This window comes from Martes martes (assembly GCF_963455335.1).
Source record: "Martes martes genome assembly, chromosome: 7".
Lineage (NCBI taxonomy): Eukaryota > Metazoa > Chordata > Mammalia > Carnivora > Mustelidae > Martes > Martes martes.
In genome coordinates this window covers 111,305,574-111,324,215 of record NC_137894.1, presented here as the reverse complement: position 1 = coordinate 111,324,215, position 18,642 = coordinate 111,305,574, and the positions used below count along the sequence as shown (strand labels likewise).

Below are 18,642 nucleotides of genomic sequence, written 5' to 3'. Positions count from 1 at the left end.
AAAAACCTCTACTGTTTTGTTTTATTAAATTAGCATTTGATGACAATTAATGAATGTTAACTGATGATTAGAAATAATCACACACAAAAATAATTTTACATCTTAGTAAACTGGACTTTTTTGTAGGACTGACACCTTTTTAGCAAATTATAATATTTTCTAAAAGTTTAAACATAATATGTAAAAAAAAAAAACTTGAAGGAAAATGGTCAAGATTTACCTAGACAGGATACTAAGACTCTTAACTCTGGGGAAGAAAAGGGAGCAAATTTAAGTGTTATTGACTGAAGTTTCTTAAGTTTATCAGTCTATTGTAGTGGTTAGTGGTATGGAATTAATTTTCTTTGCAACATGTTAATGACTTTCTTACCTAGAGAGCATGCCCAGAGGTGTAACATTAAGTGATCCCATCAGCATTGCCAGGGCCATCCCTGGCGCTTCCCGTTCTATTACTTCTTTTGTGGCCTGAAATTAAAGATTAAATAGCAGACTGAGTGAAAGTAGCCAAAAAGAAGGAAGGCAGAGTAATAAAATTAACTTAAAAATAATTATAAATCATGCTTCCTATAGACCATACTTTGTAGTTCCCCAAACATTGTTTTAAGATATCAAGACTCAGTTCTTTGGGACCAATGAATAAAAGCTGAGAACCAGGATATCCAGGGAACTTTATATATTAGCAGACCCTTCTTATCTCTTATAACTCGGAGGTTTTTGATGTAAGTCTCATCTAATAACTAAATTTTAAGATGTAGCCTTAGACTGCTATAATAGCTCAACTGATTTTCATAGGGCAAGAAATAGGGTACTTTTTGACCATTACCTATGAAACAATTATTCCCTAAAACCTGAGATCATTTTGTGTTTCTCCCATCTCTATGATTTTATGATATAATCATTAAAGCGAACTCAGGAAGTCACCATGTCAACTTTCTCATGTATTGGGTAGAAGAAAACTCAATTCACCATCTTCTATATTTTCAATACAAATTAAATATCTTGTTATATTAAAAAAGAATCAATGAAGTGATAGGCTTTCACTATACAACATAAGTTTTAAGATAGGGCATTCTCAAGACAAGTATGGTTAAACCTGAAATAAGAGAAGGAAGACAGTAAAATTTAATTTTCTAAAGGTCAATCAAAATAGGTATATATTTATATTGTGATGGTAAAGATATGTTTTAGGCTAAAAGTTATGAGTGAAATACATGATCGAATCCATTCCTAATTCTCTAGATGTTAACAGTTTACAATAATTGGGAGAATTATAGGAAGAAAGCTTGCAAAATAAACTATTCCAGTAAGTAAGAAGAAAGACAAATAAAATAAAAGGCAAATTATGGAGGAATATAGAGAAAGGTTGATTTTTTAAGTATTTTATTAGAAGTAGTAGGATAGTATTAAATAAGATTGTAGTTCTAGGCAAAATTTAGGTTAAGGACTTGGCAAAGTAAAATGCATCAAGTATATGTTATATGCTGGTCAATCTTATGAATATTTAAGATGCATATAAATTAGTTATTAATATCTTATAATTACATAGAATAAAGAATTACCAGAATTAATGTGATCTATTGGTCCACTGAATCCCAGCATAATGCAGAATTTAACAATGGCAGAAATTCTAAAGAAATATTAACACAGGGCGGGGGAGGGATAGGGTGGCTGGGTGATGGACCTTGGGGAGGGTATGTGCTATGGTGAGTGCTAGGAATTGTGTAAGACTGAGGATTCACAGACCTGTACCCCTGAAGCAAGTAATACATTATATGTTAATAAAAAAAATTTTAAAAAAAAATTTTAAAAAAATTTTTAAAATTTAAAATTTAAAAAAAATTTTTTTAAAAAAAATTTAAAAAAATTTTAAAAAAAATTTAAAAAAAATTTTAAAAAAAATTTTAAAAAAAATTTTAAAAAAATTTTTAAAATTTAAAATTTTAAAAAAATTTTTTAAAAATTTTAAAAATTTTAACACTACCATTATGATTTTCAATAAAACCTGCCTTAAAAATAGAAAGTTTTTAAATTCTCTAAGAGATTCTTAAATTCCTAAGTTTGGGAGTTAATTCCTTTCATTTAAATATATAGCTAAGAAATGTCAAGCTAGCATGATACAGAATCTATTGTTTTCCAAATTAAAATTATCTGGTATGATTTTGAGGTCTCCTGAGAAGAAACACTATTTCTTTATTACAAACTGCTTTATTGATGTTTATAACGTTTTTAAGAGACTGTAAAATCTTAGCATCTAAAAAATCAAGCCTGTAATATTACTGAGAACAATCTTAAAAGAATTCTTTCAATAGGACTTAAAAAAGTCACATAAACAATGTTCAACATTTAGTGAATTTGGGATCACGTAAAGATGATGTACTCCAACGTATATCAGCACACTTATTTAAGGGCAAATGAAAAAAATACAAAAATAACTGAGAAGAAGTCTTTCACTTAAATAGATACTTCAAATAACAACATTTAACTATCCATACAACAAATATTTATTATGCATCTACTATGTACTAGGTATTATTCTAGGCATTGATGTTACAGTAGTGAATAAAACACACTTCTAAGAGTGTGTAAATTCAGTGTCACCTACTACATGAAAAACCTGATTGACAAATTACATATGAGAATTACCTACAAGAGATGCAATTCACTAATTTCTATAGATTCTCTAAAAGACACCATCAGATTAGGTCAGGCCACAGTGGTCTACCTAGAATGCCTTTTCTTACTTTCCAAAGAATTGTTTTACTGTATGCAAGTGGATCCAATAAAATGGCTCAGTGAAACTCTTATTTGTATCGGGAAGTGTTTGAGACCATTATATACCACGTTTATTTGTGATCCTCTTTAGGAAGAGCCATTGGAGAAACTTTCTTAAGTGTTATACCTAGGAATTGGTACTCCTCTGTGCCACCACATTTTTTTTTTTTTTTTTGGTCTTTCTAGAAAATTGTAATGCTTGTGAATCAAGTTACCCTTGAAAACACAGACAAATCTATGGATACTTTCTAGTACAGAATACAGCTTAATTTCATCTTATTTTTCCTTGCCTTATTTCCCCACATTTATTTTATTAAAAGTTCTGTTGTATTTTGCGTATTTGGGCAAACCATCCTAAATATTTTTCAGAGTTTATTTTATTAAAAGTTCTGTTGTATTTTGTGTATTTGGGCAAACCATTCTAAATATTTTTCAGAGTATTAATAACTGTATGGATGATGGATGGATGGATGAAAAAATGTATTCTTTACACAGAAGTCTTCATCTTTTTCTAAATATAATTTAGGGAGTACAATTAATAATGGTGAACCTTCTAGATAATTTGGGCCTATAGACACAAATTTTCTTTATTTGAAAACATAAAAGGAAAGTATGTACTGTGGTGATGCCATTAAAAGGCACCAGTGTCTACAGTGGTGAGTGCTGAAGTTGTTAGACTCTTTCTAGGACAGACACATATCAACCTCTTTGATAAGGTATTCTAAATAATGCACGAAATAATCTTTTTTAAATCTACATCAAATATAGCATTTCCATAAAACACCAGAACCCTCCTATTTCCTTTTTATTTTCTCGTCCTCTAAAGCTGTTTGGTATAACAGAAAGATCACCATCTGTGAAGTCAGACAATGCCAGCACACAGTTAAGCTTCATGAGAGCAAGAGCTGGATGGGTTGCAGCACCTAGCACAGTGCCCAACATACAGTATATATACTCAATACATATTTGTTGAATAAAAGGATGAATAAATGAGCCAATATAGGTTTGAAACCCAGTTCTATTACTTAGTTTCTCTGTGAATTAGAACAAAATATTTAACCTCTTGGGGCTTCAGTGTACTTATGAATAAAATGGAGATAATAATAAAACCTACCTACATTTTATGAGAATTAAATCACCTAGCATAGAATAGGCATTCAACACATGTCAATTCTCTTTATGCCTCTTCTTTCCAATTCTCCTTATATCCTTGCAGTTTTGATTATACCAGTTAGAGAACAGGAACAATACAAAAATCCAGAAACCAAACCTAGAAAACAGTGGTTGAGAAGCAAACATGAGGGGAAAGAGAACGGAGAGCAAGAACCTAAATGTAAGCACACTGGCAAGTGGGGAATAGGGAGTAGAATACTGAAATACTGGATCTAAGGCAATAAGCAACCAAATGAAATGCTGGAATTGGAAGATGGACAGGAGGGTAAGAGCTGGGTAAAAACATCTATAAACTATAAATGAAAAGGTACAACTAGAAGGCAAAAAGCAAAGGAATAAAACTCAATTTAAAATAAAATGAGGAAACTATCGAAATTCCTAGAAAATAGAAACAGTAGAATGGTTTTAATAAATGTAGCTTTATCTGTGCTTGTTAATGAATAGATGACATGCATTCATTATCAATAGGGTATATATAATCAATGGCAAAAAAGAATGCAATTAAAAGTTGGAAATTTTTTCTTAATTAGCTTAAAATTGTTTCTAACTTTCTTATACATTATTTATTTAGCAAATTCTTTTTTTCCTTGAGGAATAGCAGAAGTTTATATTCCTACTTCATATATAACCTTTTCTGAACCACTAGAGTTCAAAATAATAAGGTTTAATTGGATTTAGAACATTTCATCTTTAACTTCTAAATACTTTCAAAACTACGAAAGTTATAAAATACTTTCTAAACTATGAAACCGCCTATGGAAAATCACTTAATGTGATCTTTTTCTTTTATCAATGACACTTTACAGGTAACATTAAAGTCCAAAAGTGCCTCAAAGACTGTTCAAATTGCAAAAAAAAATCGTGTCATATACAATGATTTTATAACCCAGAGAACTTGTCAATGAAATTTAGATCCATTTTAATTTCATAGGAAAAACAATCTTAAAAAATGTTATTGCTAACAGGCAATGATGTTTAAATGTGTACAGGACACATATTAGCTAAATGTAAATGTGAGAAATTCCTTATACTCATGGTGACTGTGAAAAACCACTTAGAATAGCACTTTTATTTATTTTTCTAGACATATTTTTGTCAACAGAGTATAATCTATATATTCATATTTATATGCTTGTTACTTGACTATATAAATTTAATAATATGTCCTAACAATTACTGCACTGCCTTCTACTGATTAAATAATCTTAAACTTTGAAATGCCATCTAATAATGTTACTAATAATGTTATTAATAATGTTACTCCATCAAGGTAGAATATGGTTAGAGAAGTGGTTCTCAGTCTTGAGCATGCATCAGAATCTCCTAGATGCCTTGTTAAACACTGACTGCTGGGTCCCACCCAGAGATCAGAGATTTTGATCAGAAAGTGGTTGGGGCCTCAAAATGTACATTTCTAAGAAGTTTTCAGGTTGTGCTTGCAATGCTGGTCAAAGGACCACACTTTGAAAAGCACATTGCAGATGGGAGGAATGCCACTTATCTAATCTTCATGATTACCGTATATTCAGCTTTGTAAAGTAGATTGAAATATCTGTGAAGAGTCTTGTGTGTGTGTGTGTGTGTGTATGTGTGTGTGTGTGTGTGCAGTCTTTATACTAGAGTAAATATAGACTTACTGAAGAGGTAAATTAGATAAAAAATAGGCAGTTTAATGACAGCCTTAAATTTTCCTTAATTTATCGATTAAAGGGCAAACACATTAATTTTATTTTACACTTTAAAAAAGAGTTATAATAAACTAACCATTCAGAGCTTGCCTCTATAATTATCCTTTGGTACAAAAAAGCTGATGGGCCGGCTGGGAAACCGGGGCTCCAAAACAGGGATCTTCCCGCCAACCCTCTCCAAGATGGCGGACTTTCCCGTCACCCTCACTGCGGCCTCTGTGTCACCGTCAGGAGACGGAAACTCTCTACGCAGGAGCTTCCGAATTGGGAACTGCCCATCACGGACCGCCCTCACCCCATACCTTCCGATCACCAAATATGGATGTGAGCCCATGCCCTACCTTGGCCTGATAAAAGACCCCCGCCAACTCCCTCCCAGTGCGATTTCCCCCACTCCCCTTTCCGGAGTCGAGGAACGTCGCCCCAGGGTACCCACCTCCTCCCTGCGCGACTTTCCTGACTCCCCTTCTCCTGAGCCCTGAAACTTCGCCAGAGAGTGCCTTTAATAAATCTTGCCTTGCGCCTACCTTGCCTGGTATTGTGTTTACCTCGCCTGCGAAACTTTACAGAAACTATCTTTAATACATTTCTTTTCTCAGGACTATACATGATGGATAAAACTTGTACGTGACTAACTCCTAGGGATATTCAAGAAGCACCAGCTATAAATCTACTCCTTTCTTCTCCCATTTAAGAAACAGAGCAGGGGCGCGTGGGTGGCTCAGTGGGTTAAGCCTCCGTCTTCAGCTCAGGTCATGATCTCAGGGTCCTGGGATCTAGCCCTGCATCCGGCGCTTTGCTCAGCAGGGAGCCTATTTCCCTCTCTCTCTCTGCCCGTCTCACTGCCTACTTGTGATCTCTCTCTGTCAAATAAATAAATAAAATCTTAAAAAAAAAAAAAAAGAAAGAAACAGAGCAGAATGGAAGAGTCACATTATTCTAAGGGCAGCCTTGAACTTAATTCTAATTAATTAAAATACTCATTTACATATTTTGTTAATTTTAAATTAGTTGGAAACACCTTTCGGCCAATCATAACACATCAGTATATCATAACATGTGACTAAGTGATTAAAGGCTACTGTTACACAGGAGAAGTTGCAACCAGGGAATGAAGGTAGTTATCTCAGTTTTACTTGGAAGATATGATCTTATTTACTTATTTATTTGTTTTCCTTAGTTTTTTTTTTTTAATTTTTTTATTTTATAAAACATATAATGTATTTTTATCCCCAGGGGTACAGGTCTGTGAATCGCTAGGTTTACACATTTCACAGCACTCATCATAGCCCATACCCTCCCCAATGTCCTTTTCCGCCCACCACCCTCTCCCGTCACCCCTCCCCCCCACAACCCTCAGTCTGTTTCTTGAGATTGAGTCTTTTATGGTTTGTCTCCCTCCCAACCCATCTTTTCATTTTTTCTTTTCCTACCTCCCCCCAACCCCCCCCCCCGCCTTGCATCTCCACTTCCTCATATCAAAGAGATCATATGATAGTTGTCTTTCTCCGATTGACTTATTTCGCTAAGCATGATACCCTCTAGTTCCATCCACGTCGTCGCAAATGGCAAGATTTCATATCTTTTGATGGCTGCATAGTATTCCATTGTGTATATATACCACTTCTTCTTTATCCATTCATCTGTTGATGGACATCTAGGCTCTTTCCACAGTTTGGCTATTGTGGACATTGCTGCTATAAACATTCGGGTGCACGTGCCCCTTCGGAGCACCACGTTTGTATCTTTAGGATATATACCCAGTAGTGCAATTGCTGGGTCGTAGGGTAGCTCTATTTTCAGTTTTTTGAGGAACCTCCACACTGTTTTCCAGAGTGGTTGCACCAGCTTGCATTCCCACCAGCAGTGTAGGAGGGTTCCCCTCTCTCCGCATCCTTGCCAGCATCTGTCATTTCTTGACTTGTTAATTTTAGCCTTTCTGACTGGTGTGAGGTGGTATCTCATTGTGGTTTTGATTTGTATTTCCCTGATACCAAGTGATGTGGAGCATTTTCTCATGTGTCTGTTGGCCATCTGGATGTCTTCTTTGCAGAAATGTCTGTTCATGTCCTCTGCCCATTTCTTGACTGGATTATTTGTTCTTTGGGTATTGAGTTTGATAAGCTCTTTATAATTTTGGATACTAGCCCTTTATCTGATATGTCGTTTGCAAATATCTTCTCCCATTCTGTCAGTTGTCTTTTGGTTTTGTTCACTGTTTCCTTTGCTGTGCAAAAGCTTTTGATCTTGATGAAATCCCAATAGTTCATTTTTGCCCTTGCTTCTGTTGCCTTTGGCGATGTGCCTAGGAAGAAGTTGCTGAGGTTGAGGTCAAAGAGGTTGCTGCCTGCATTCTCCTCAAGGATTTTGATAGATTCCTTTCTCACACTGAGGTCCTTCATCCATTTTGAGTCTATTTTCGTGTGTGGTGTAAGGAAATGGTCCAATTTCATTTTTCTGCATGTGGCTGTCCAATTTTCCCAGCACCATTTGTTGAAGAGGCTGTCTTTTTTCCATTGGATATTCTTTCCTGCTTTGTCGAAGATTAGTTGACCATAGAGTTGAGGGTCTATTTCTGGGCTCTCTATTCTGTTCCATTGGTCTATATGTCTGTTTTTGTGCCAGTACCATACTGTCTTGATGAAGACAGCTTTGTAATAGAGCTTGAAGTCTGGAATTGTGATGCCACTGGCTTTGGCTTTCTTTGTCAATATTCCTTTGGCTATTCGAGGTCTTTTCTGGTTCCATATAAATTTTAGGATTATTTGTTCTATTTCTTTAAAAAAAATGGATGGGATTTTGATAGGGGTTGCATTAAATGTGTAGATTGCTTTAGGTAGAAAAGACATTTTCACAATATTTGTTCTTCCAATCCATGAGCATGGAATATTTTTCCATTTCTTTGTGTCTTCCTCAATTTCTTTCATGAGTACTTTATAGTTTTCTGAGTATAGATTCTTTGCCTCTTTGGTTAGATTTATTCCTAGGTATATTACGGTTTTGGGTGCGATTGTAAATGGGACTGACTCCTCAATTTCTCTTTCTTCTGTCTTGTTGTTAGTGTAAAGAAATGCGACTGATTTCTGTGCATTGACTTTATATCCTGACACTTTACTGAATTCCTGTATAAGTTCTAGCAGTTTTGGAGTGAAGCCTTTGGGTTTTCCACATATAGTATCATATCATCTGCAAAGAGAGAGAGTTTGACTTCTTCTTTGCCAATTTGGATGCCTTTTATTTCTTTTTGTTGTCTGATTGCTGAGGCTAGGACTTCTAGTACTATGTTGAACAGCAGTGGTGATAATGGACATCCCTGCCATGTTCCTGACCTTAGCGGAAAAGCTTTCAGTTTTTCTCCATTGAGAATGATATTTGCGGTGGGTTTTTCATAGATGGTTTTGATAATATTGAGGTATGTGCCTTCTATCCCTACACTTTGAAGAGTTTTAATCAGGAAGGGATGCTACACTTTGTCAAATGCTTTTTCAGCATCTATTGAGAGTATCATATGGTTCTTATTCTTTCTTTTATTAACGTATTGTATCACATTGATGGATTTGCGGATGTTGAACCAACCTTGCAGCCCTGGAATAAATCCCACCTGGTCGTGGTGAATAATCCTTTTAATGTACTGTTGGATCCTATTGGCCAGTATTTTGGTGAGAATTTTCGCATCTGTGTTCATTAAAGATATTGGTCTGTAATTCTCTTTTTTGGTGGGATCCTTGTCTGGTTTTGGGATCAAGGTGATGCTGGCCTCATAGAATGAGTTTGGAAGTTTTCCTTCCATTTCTATTTTTTGGAACAGTTTCAGGAGAATAGGAATTAATTCTTCTTTAAATGTTTGGTAGAATTCCCCTGGGAAGCCGTCTGGTCCTGGGCTCTTGTTTGTTAGGAGATTTTTGATGAGCCCTTGGATCTCCTTATTGGTTATGGGTCTGTTCAGGTTATCTATTTCTTCCTGGTTCAATTGTGGTAGTTTATACGTCTCTAGAAATGTATCCATTTCTTCCAGATTGTCAAATTTGTTGGCATAGAGTTGTTCGTAGTATGTGCTTATAATTGTTTGTATTTCTTTGGTGTTGGTTGTGATCTCTCCTCTTTCATTCATGATTTTATTTATTTGCGTCCTTTCTCTTTTCTTTTTGATAAGTCTGGCCAGGGGCTTATCAATCTTATTAATTCTTTCAAAGAACCAGCTCCTAGTTTTGTTGATTTGTTCTATTGTTTTTTTAGTTTCTATTTCATTGATTTCTGCTCTGATCTTTATGATTTCTCTTCTCCTGCTGGATTGAGGCTTTCTTTGTTGTTCTTTCTCCAGCTCCTTTAGGTGTAGGGTTAGGTTGTGTATTTGAGACCTTTCTTGTTTCTTGAGAAAGGCTTGCACCGCTATATATTTTCCTCTCAGGACTGCCTTTGTTGTGTCCCACAGATTTTGAACCGTTGTGTTTTCATTATCATTTGTTTCCATGATTTTTTTCAATTCTTCTTTAATTTCCTGGTTGACCCATTCATTTTTTAGAAGGATGCTGTTTAGTCTCCATGTATTTGCGTTCTTTCCAAATTTCCTCTTGTGATTGAGTTCGAGCTTCAGAGCATTGTGGTCTGAAAGTAGGCAGGGAATGATCTCAATCTTTTGGTACCGATTGAGACCTGATTTATGACCCAGGATGTGGTCTATTCTGGAGAATGTTCCATGTGCACTAGAGAAGAATGTATATTCTGTTGCTTTGGGATGGAATGTTCTGAATATATCTGTGATGTCCATCTGGTCCAGTGTGTCATTTAAGGCCTTTATTTCCTTGTTGATCTTTTGCTTAGATGATCTGTCCATTTCAGTGAGGGGAGTGTTAAAGTCCCCTGCTATTATTGTATTACTGTCGATGTATTTCTTTGATTTTGTTATTAATTGGTTTATATAGTTGGCTGCTCCCATGTTAGGGGCATAGATATTTAAGATTGTTAGGTCTTCTTGTTGGACAGACCCTTTGAGTATGATATAGTGTCCTTCCTCATCTCTTATTATAGCCTTTGGCTTAAAATCTAATTGATCTGATAGAAGGATTGCCACCCCAGCTTTCTTCTGATGTCCATTAGCATGGTACATTGTTTTCCACCCCCTCACTTTAAATCTGGAGGTGTCTTCGGGTCTAAAATGAGTTTCTTGTAGGCAGCATATTGATGGGTTTTGTTTTTTTATCCATTCTGATACCCTGTGTCTTTTGATTGGGGCATTTAGCCCATTAACATTCAGGGTAACTATTGAGAGATATGAATTTAGTGCCATTGTATTGCCTGTAAGGTGACTGTTACTGTATATTGTCTCTGCTCCTTTTGCTCTGTTACCTTTAGGGTCTCTCTTTGCTTAGAGGACCCCTTTCAATATTTCCTGTAGAGCTGGTTTGGTGTTTGCAAATCCTTCCAGTTTTTGTTTGTCCTGGAAGCTCTTTATCTCTCCTTCTATTTTCAATGATAGCCTAGCTGGATATAGTATTCTTGGCTGCATGTTTTTCTCGTTTAGTGCTCTGAATATATCATGCCAGTTCTTTCTGGCCTGCCAGGTCTCTGTGGATAGATCCGCTGCCAATCTAATGTTTTTACCCTTGTATGTTACAGACTTCTTTTCCCCCGGTGCTTTCAGGATTTTCTCTTTGTCACTAAGACTTGTAAATTTTACTATCAGGTGAAGAGGTGTGGACCTATTTTTATTGATTTTGAGGGGTGTTCTTAGCATCTCCTGGATTTTGATGTTTGTTCCCTTTGCCATATTAGGGAAATTCTCTCCAATAATTGTCTCCAATATACCTTCTGCTCCCCTCTCTCTTTCTTCTTCTTCTGGAATCCCAATTATTCTAATGTTGTGTCGTCTTATGGTGTTGCTTATCTCTCGAATTCTCTCCTCGTGGTCCAGTATTTGTTTGTCTCTCTTTTGCTCAGCTTCTTTCTTCTCTGTCATTTGGTCTTCTATGTCACTAATTCTTTCTTCTGCCTCATTTATCCTGGCAGTGAGAGCTTCCATTTTTGATTGCACCTCATTAATAGCTTTTTTGATTTCAACTTGGTTAGATTTTAGTTCTTTTATTTCTCCAGAAAGGGCTTTTATCTCTCTGGAGAGGGTTTCTCTAATATCTTCTATGCCTTTTTCGAGCCCGGCTAGAACCTTGAGAATTGTCATTCTGAACTCTAGATCTGTCATGTTACCAATGTCCATATTGATTAAGTCTCCAGCCTTCGGTATGGCCTCTTGTTCTTTTTTTTGAGGTGAGTTTTTCTGCCTTGTCATTTTGTCCAGATAAGATTTGCTTTCTCCTGCTGTGGAATTTCACTGTTCTTGGTGACTGAAGTTGGTTTTGGATGGGTTTCTTGTTGATCTTCTGGGGGAGGGGCCTGTTGTAGTGATTCTCAAGTGTCTTTGCCGCAGGCGGAATTGCACCGCCCTTGCCAGGGGCCGGGCTAAGTAATCTGCTTGGGTTTGCTTTCGGGAGCTTTTATTCCCTGAGCGCTTTCCGTAGAGTTCCGGAGGACGGGAATGAAGATGGCGGCCTCCCAATCTCTCGGCCTGGAAGAGCCAAGAGCTTGGGGTTCCGCTCCTCAGTGCGCTCTCAGAGCAAAGCGCCCAACCGCCCCGCCTCCCTGGCCTGCGGTCGCACCCTGAGGAAAGCAGTCAACCGCTGGAGCTGGAGAAAAGCGCCAGGTCGCTTCTGTCTCCGTGGCCTCCGCCCGCGCTCCGAGCCCACCCAGCCTGCGACCGGCACAAGGTAACCCCGGGCTTAGAGCTCAATCCTCAGCTTTGTCGCTGTAGCCGGCTTCCCCGCTCTAAAACCTGCAAGCTCTGCAGCACTCAGACACCCCCAGTCCTTCTGTGACCCTGCGGGACCTGGGGTTATGCTGACCCCGCCTGGGTTTCCCCCCGGTTTAGCCTCTGGAGCGATGTCTCCCAGTGGAGCCGACTTTTAAAAGTCCCGATTTTGTGCTCCCGTTGCTCCACCACTTCCCAGGAGCCGGCCCCTCCGCCCGGGGTCTATCTTCCCGTCGCTTTGGATTCACTTCTCCGCAGGTCCTACCTTTCAGAAAGTGATCGTTTCTCTGTTTCTAGAATTGTTGCTCTTCTTCTCTTCGATTTCCCGTTGGATTTGTAGGTGTTCACAATGGTTAGATAAGCTGTCTAGCTGATCTCCTGCCACCCGATGTCGTCTCAGCCTGCTACTTCTCTGCCATCTTGACTCCTCCCCCACTATTTTCCTCAGTTTTTAGCCTTCTTAACTATTTACATCTTCTTCCACTCCTGGACATAGAAAACTTCAAAATGGAGATAATCCCATTTTGTTTTTCAGTTAAAGTTACAGAGTGTTTAAATGAAATCTTGGTATGATGACAGATCAAAGGAGACAGTTTAACTGTACAGAGGAAACATGAAAGAAAGAGTAAAAATTTAAGTACTGCAGCAATGTCATCTTCCATTCTGTTCAACGAACATATACGGTGAGCATGAGATGCCAAGAGTACCACAGTTGAAAATCAGTTCCCCATTAAGTGTCACAGAGTTAACATATTCCCATGCTAAGTAAGGTTCTAATGTTTAAAGATAAGCATTTCTTGTATAGTATGGCCCATGAAGCAAGCCAACCAATTTATCTAGCTCAACCAAAGGATTTATTTTTCTTTTTTAATTATTTTTTTAAAAATTTTATTTATTAGGAAGAAAGAGTGAGAGAGAGAGAGCACATGAAAGAGAGCAAGAGTGAGAGCAAGAGGGGTAGAGAGAGCAAGAGAGAGAGAGCAGGGGCAGAAGGAGAGGAAGATAATCAAATTATCAAACAAAAAATCAGGGAACTCAGATGAGAAAATTATTTGTATAAGTGATTTTCATGAGAATACTTATCTTCATATTCCATGTGTATAAATAGCAGTACTTTACATCTCATTGCAGGAAAGGTGAAAGAATAGTGATATTTCTATGGATTATTAGTATTTTTTTATCTGCAATATACATTTATTAATTTTTGGCATTATATAAAAAAAGATTATCAAATTAATGTTTGATAAAGGAAGAAAAATAACTCACTGTGTAGAAAGAAAAGTTGTAGAGTTTAAAGTGTTGGTTCATATATCTTTTATTTTTATTTTTATTTTTTTAAAGATTTTATTTATTTATTCGAAAGAAAGAGAGAGATACCATGGTGGGGAGGAAGGAGAAGCAGACTCCCTGCTGAGCAGGGAACCTGATGTGGGGCTCAAATCCAGGACCCTGGGATCATGACCTGCAAAGGCAGGCACTTAACCAACTGAGTGACCCAAGCACTCCTGCATACGCCTTTTAGTCTATATAGGAAAAAATCTTACTCATTCATGCTCCTCAGAAGTGATATATAGATATAGGAAAATATCCTATTTCTCAAATCTGAAGAAAGATGAAGTTGAAAGATGATACAATTTGAAATTGTACTAAAAGGGGATTGTCTGGTTAGTCAACTGGTGAGAACACTACCCAGTCTCTATTCCCACTACTCCAGAGTTTTAAAAAAATTTTTTTCAATGTAATTAGTAGTGTATAATATAAACAGAGACATAACAGCTGCCTAAAAAAAAAAATCTATACATTGAATTTCTACTTTACTAATGATGACACATAATTACTTGGTATACCTAAAGCAATGCGAATTTTAGTATTCATATAACAACATAACTAACTGTGCTTAAACATACTAATTGAGAATAAAAGGTCCTACTTTAGGCTTATATGTAGTACTTGCAAATGGCTCACTGCCAACTGATTTTCGAAAGCCTAAAACTTTGCTCTTTTGCACTAAAATGTAATAATTCTCACTGTGGCCTCTTTATATAGTATCTACATTAAGCATATGTAATTATTATGTTTAAAAGTTCTCATTCTGTAAAACTAGATTCTCACCAAAATAGGCACATGTGATAAAATGAGGGGAAGAAGAAATAGGTGAAGTAAAGAAAGTGGGATGAGTGGAAGACCTGCTGAGACAGAAAAAAGCAGAAACAGCTCTTTTCTATTTTAATTATCATTATAAAGTGTTGTATTTTGTCATCTTATACCACCCTCAGTTTTAAAATTAGAAGCCAACTGGGAAAGGAGAAAATGAGTAAGTCCTTCCTAAAAAGAAAAAAATCCAATATTTCTGTTGTTTTGAGATAAATTTAACTAAGTTCCATTAGTAAAGATCAGAGAAAAATGTATACACTTAAGTATTTAAAGCTTATGGCATGCTGTAGCTTGAATTAAACAAGTTGCTCTACAGTTTTGCTCATCTAAAGATTGATCATAAAGCTACTAATGAGGGAACAGAAGGCTGGTTGAGGACAAAGCTAAAGGCTGACACCCTGCAACTTGCCCCCACCCCCACTCCTTGGGTGGGAAATATGTGACATTCTTTAGGGATCTCCCAACTATCCTAATGTTAATAACTTGCTAAGAAGAGGAAAAGGACCTTGACAATGGCAAGGCATCTGATATCCAGAATGTTGTAGGTCCTCTTTAGCATATGAAAGTTCTTTTGAAATCTCCCTTTTTCCTTACCTCCCCCAACCCCATCTTACATAACCTGCCACCCCTCACAAGCCCAGGGCAGCTCTTTCTGCCCATGGGTTCTGTCCCCATGTTTTAATAAACCACTATTTTGCACCAAATGTATCTCAAGAATTACTTCTTCGTCAAGGGCTCTGGACGCTACCCCACTGAACCTCACCTATATTCTAAAACTTCATCACTAATGTCTCAGTTTATAATCAGGCTTTTTATTTACCATCTATAACCTAAGAGTCCTTCATTGCTCACATATTAAATGAATGTCAGTTTATGTTTTTCTGCCTCTGGGAATTTATCTCTCAGTTTTCAGTTCATAAAAAAGGTTAATGATATTTGTTACTCTTCTTATAAAACTAAAGTGTTAAAACTATAAAACATTTTTAGCTAATTGAAAGGATGTCACAATATAATGCTGGTATGATAACAAATATACTACATTAAGTTTAGAATGCTCTGACAAAGGCTCTTATTTCTCTTACTACATTGGAGAGCTAAACACGAGTAATATTTTTTCAACTACATAATTCAATAATTATAAGTTTTTATTTATGGTGCTTTTCTTATAAAACATCTACTGATATCTTCTATTTAAATTGTTAACATATTCCTGCATTAGATAATACAGAGGAGATTTATTAGTTCTCTTTTTATAAATTCTATGACTAATTCAATGCCACAGGGTAAATCAATAGAAAACTCCAGAAAGGATCTCAGACCTATAGACTCTGATCTGAACTTAATCTGTTAATCTATTATTGTATGTTTTCAGTTTATAAGCCATTGCACCCTTTGGACACAGGAATGATATTTTTTTCTTCTGCTTAAATGCAATAAAACATATAAAATACTTAGTATTATTCCAATACATATCAAATACTTAAGAAATGTTAGGTACTATTATTTATAATAAAACATAAATCTAAAGTTACTTAGGTTGTAGAAATTGTTATCACCAAAGCAATTGTGAAAACTTAATAGTTCTATAAGAAACAGTGCAGAATAGAAGCTATCAGAGGAGTATATCTCCTTTGACTTTGTATGTGTATGGATTACCAGAAGATGTCTGAAAAATGCAACATGCCAGCAACTATCTTGAAAACTTAGTGAAGAATTATCAAGAGTAGCAGTTTTGAAGACACTGATTACCAGGAAGATAGCCTTGAACATTACCATACCTCTGAAGGAAACTGGGAAAAGAATGTGAGAAGATAGAAAATATCTTTTGAAGGAAAAAGAGCTAATAGTACCTCTTGATTTATGCTTTTGCCTCAGTCCAACAGAAAAGAACAATGCAGGGGTATCTGGCTGTCACAATCAGCTAAGTGGCTGCTCTTGATTTCAGCTCAGGACACAATCTCAGGGTTGTGGGATCAAGCCCCACCTTGAACTCTGTGCTCAGCACATTGTCTGCTTGTCCCTCTCTCTCTGCTCTCCTCCCCCGACTCTCTTAAATAAATAAATAAATAAGATCTTGAAAGAAAACAGCAATGTGATTATGTACCTAAGCAAAGATGAAAAAATGTGTCCATAACTTTACATTAATTTTTAAATTTCCCTAACATTCATATAGTAAAAATTAAAGCTGTGAAAACAACAGCTGTTAGGATGGGAATAAGACTCAGGGTGGTGAAAAATAAGGTAACACAAAGAGGCAATGCTCCACTCAATTCAAGTTAATGGTAATTTTTTCATGTTAAACACAGGGGTCTTAACATATTCATTTTCCATCAATTATTATTATACTTCATAGTAGAAAAATTTAGTTTTTAAGAGCCTCCACATATACAAGAATGGATTAAAAAAATTCAGTTGAGTTACAACCTGGAAGAAATAAAAAAGGAAGAAGACATTATTTATTAAATAAAATGGACATAAATTAGATGAAGGAAAATCTTTACCTTTATTTTATTGAAAGAAAAATCTCTTAATAAGAAACTTAAAAATAATCAGAGGCCTAATTTTTAAGCACTGTTCTAAAAAGAAGTGCAGCTATCCTTTGCCCCTGAAAAAGGTATAACCACAGAAATGTAAAAAAAAAAAATCCTAAATATAAAAAATCTTAGAAAAGTAAGTAACAGTTTTCATATATACTCTAATTTGAAAAACATGTATAAAAGAACTATTTTATTCTATGAGGTTCTTCCAAGGAATCATTATTTTTATAGACTTGTGCACATACACACATACATACACACACACTTTTTTGGGGGGAGGGGTGGAATTTGGGGTTAATATCTCCAAATCAGGATCTGTAATTTAAACTTTGAGGATTGCCGACTCTTTCAGAACAATTATACTATAGTACTTAGAATAAGATAGTTAGCTATCCAAATGAAGCCTATGTTGCCTTAAAGACTGAGATTTAAGAAAAGTCAAAATAGAGTTCATCACTGAAGAAAAAAATTACACTGCATAAAATGAGGCTAATGCACACATGTCCTAGGATTGGGACTGAATTCTCCAAGTTCAGTCTACGGGAAACTGAACAGTTGACTTTACTAGGGCAGATGGTAGGAATGAGAGGAAGTTGGTTCTATCTACTGGCATTAAACAAATCCCAACATCTAGTCAGAATGGGTAGAAATGATTATGCTTATTAACATACATACCAACATACACACACAGCCATGAGGTTGTTCATTTATAACCTTTCCTCTTTCGATGTTACCTTGGTGCCCATTTTAGCCCAATGATATGCTCTAGAAATTGTATCCCTAAATTCACAAGAATCAACCAACAAAGGATATTAAAAAATCAGGTTCTGTTTATTTTTTAATTTAGGTTTTTAAAACAAACCTGAAAAATTTGGTAACCAAGCAATATTATTTTATATTAAGATAATTATGAACATGTTAACTTGGGTCCTCTCTTCACATAAAAAAATTAAGTATCCAAGAGCAGAGGACACCCAATGAAGCAACATTAAGTGGGGCAGATGGAAACTCATTTTGCTCAGAACCACAATAGGAAGGATAGACTTCTATACCTATCAGAATTTGCCTCTAGGGAAAGTACAGAAAACAAAGAAATAGGTGGAGATGTGGGGAATGGCAAGACTAGATTCTGTCATATCCTGGTTTCCCAGTTTGTTCATTTTTTTTCCTTAATGCAAATTGTCCAGAAGCTATGAGACATTTTGTAATTTTCTCTGAATAATTTTCAGATACCACAGCTTCATCAAATTCTCTATCTTTTTAAAGCTTTTTTATATTACAAAATGATGGGTCAATGTAAGGAATATTTTACTCCTTGACCTTCCTGACCTGTCTCTGATCAGCAGCAATGACCAGAAGACATCAAAGAAACATTAACTGTTTAAACTTGGAAGGAATCAGAAAAAAAGAATAAAACTATGACATGTACTCATTTCCCCCACCTCAAAATAAATCTGGCCTAAATCAATCAGGGCAAATGTAGGTCTAAAATTTAGTTATAAAAATGGAGATTAAATCT

At 36.0% G+C, this 18,642-nt stretch overlaps 1 protein-coding gene across 4 annotated transcripts in view; it reads right to left on the bottom strand.

The window, feature by feature from the left end:
- The window catches only part of GPHN (gephyrin), a 661,506-nt gene that overhangs the window by 286,848 nt on the left and 356,016 nt on the right, over positions 1-18,642 (bottom strand). For all 4 annotated transcript variants that reach the window (XM_080807346.1, XM_080807348.1, XM_080807345.1 and 1 more), the window contains exon 5: positions 371-465. In XM_080807346.1, the coding sequence (XP_080663472.1) occupies positions 371-465 (95 nt within the window). The remainder of the gene's footprint in view (positions 1-370; positions 466-18,642) is intronic.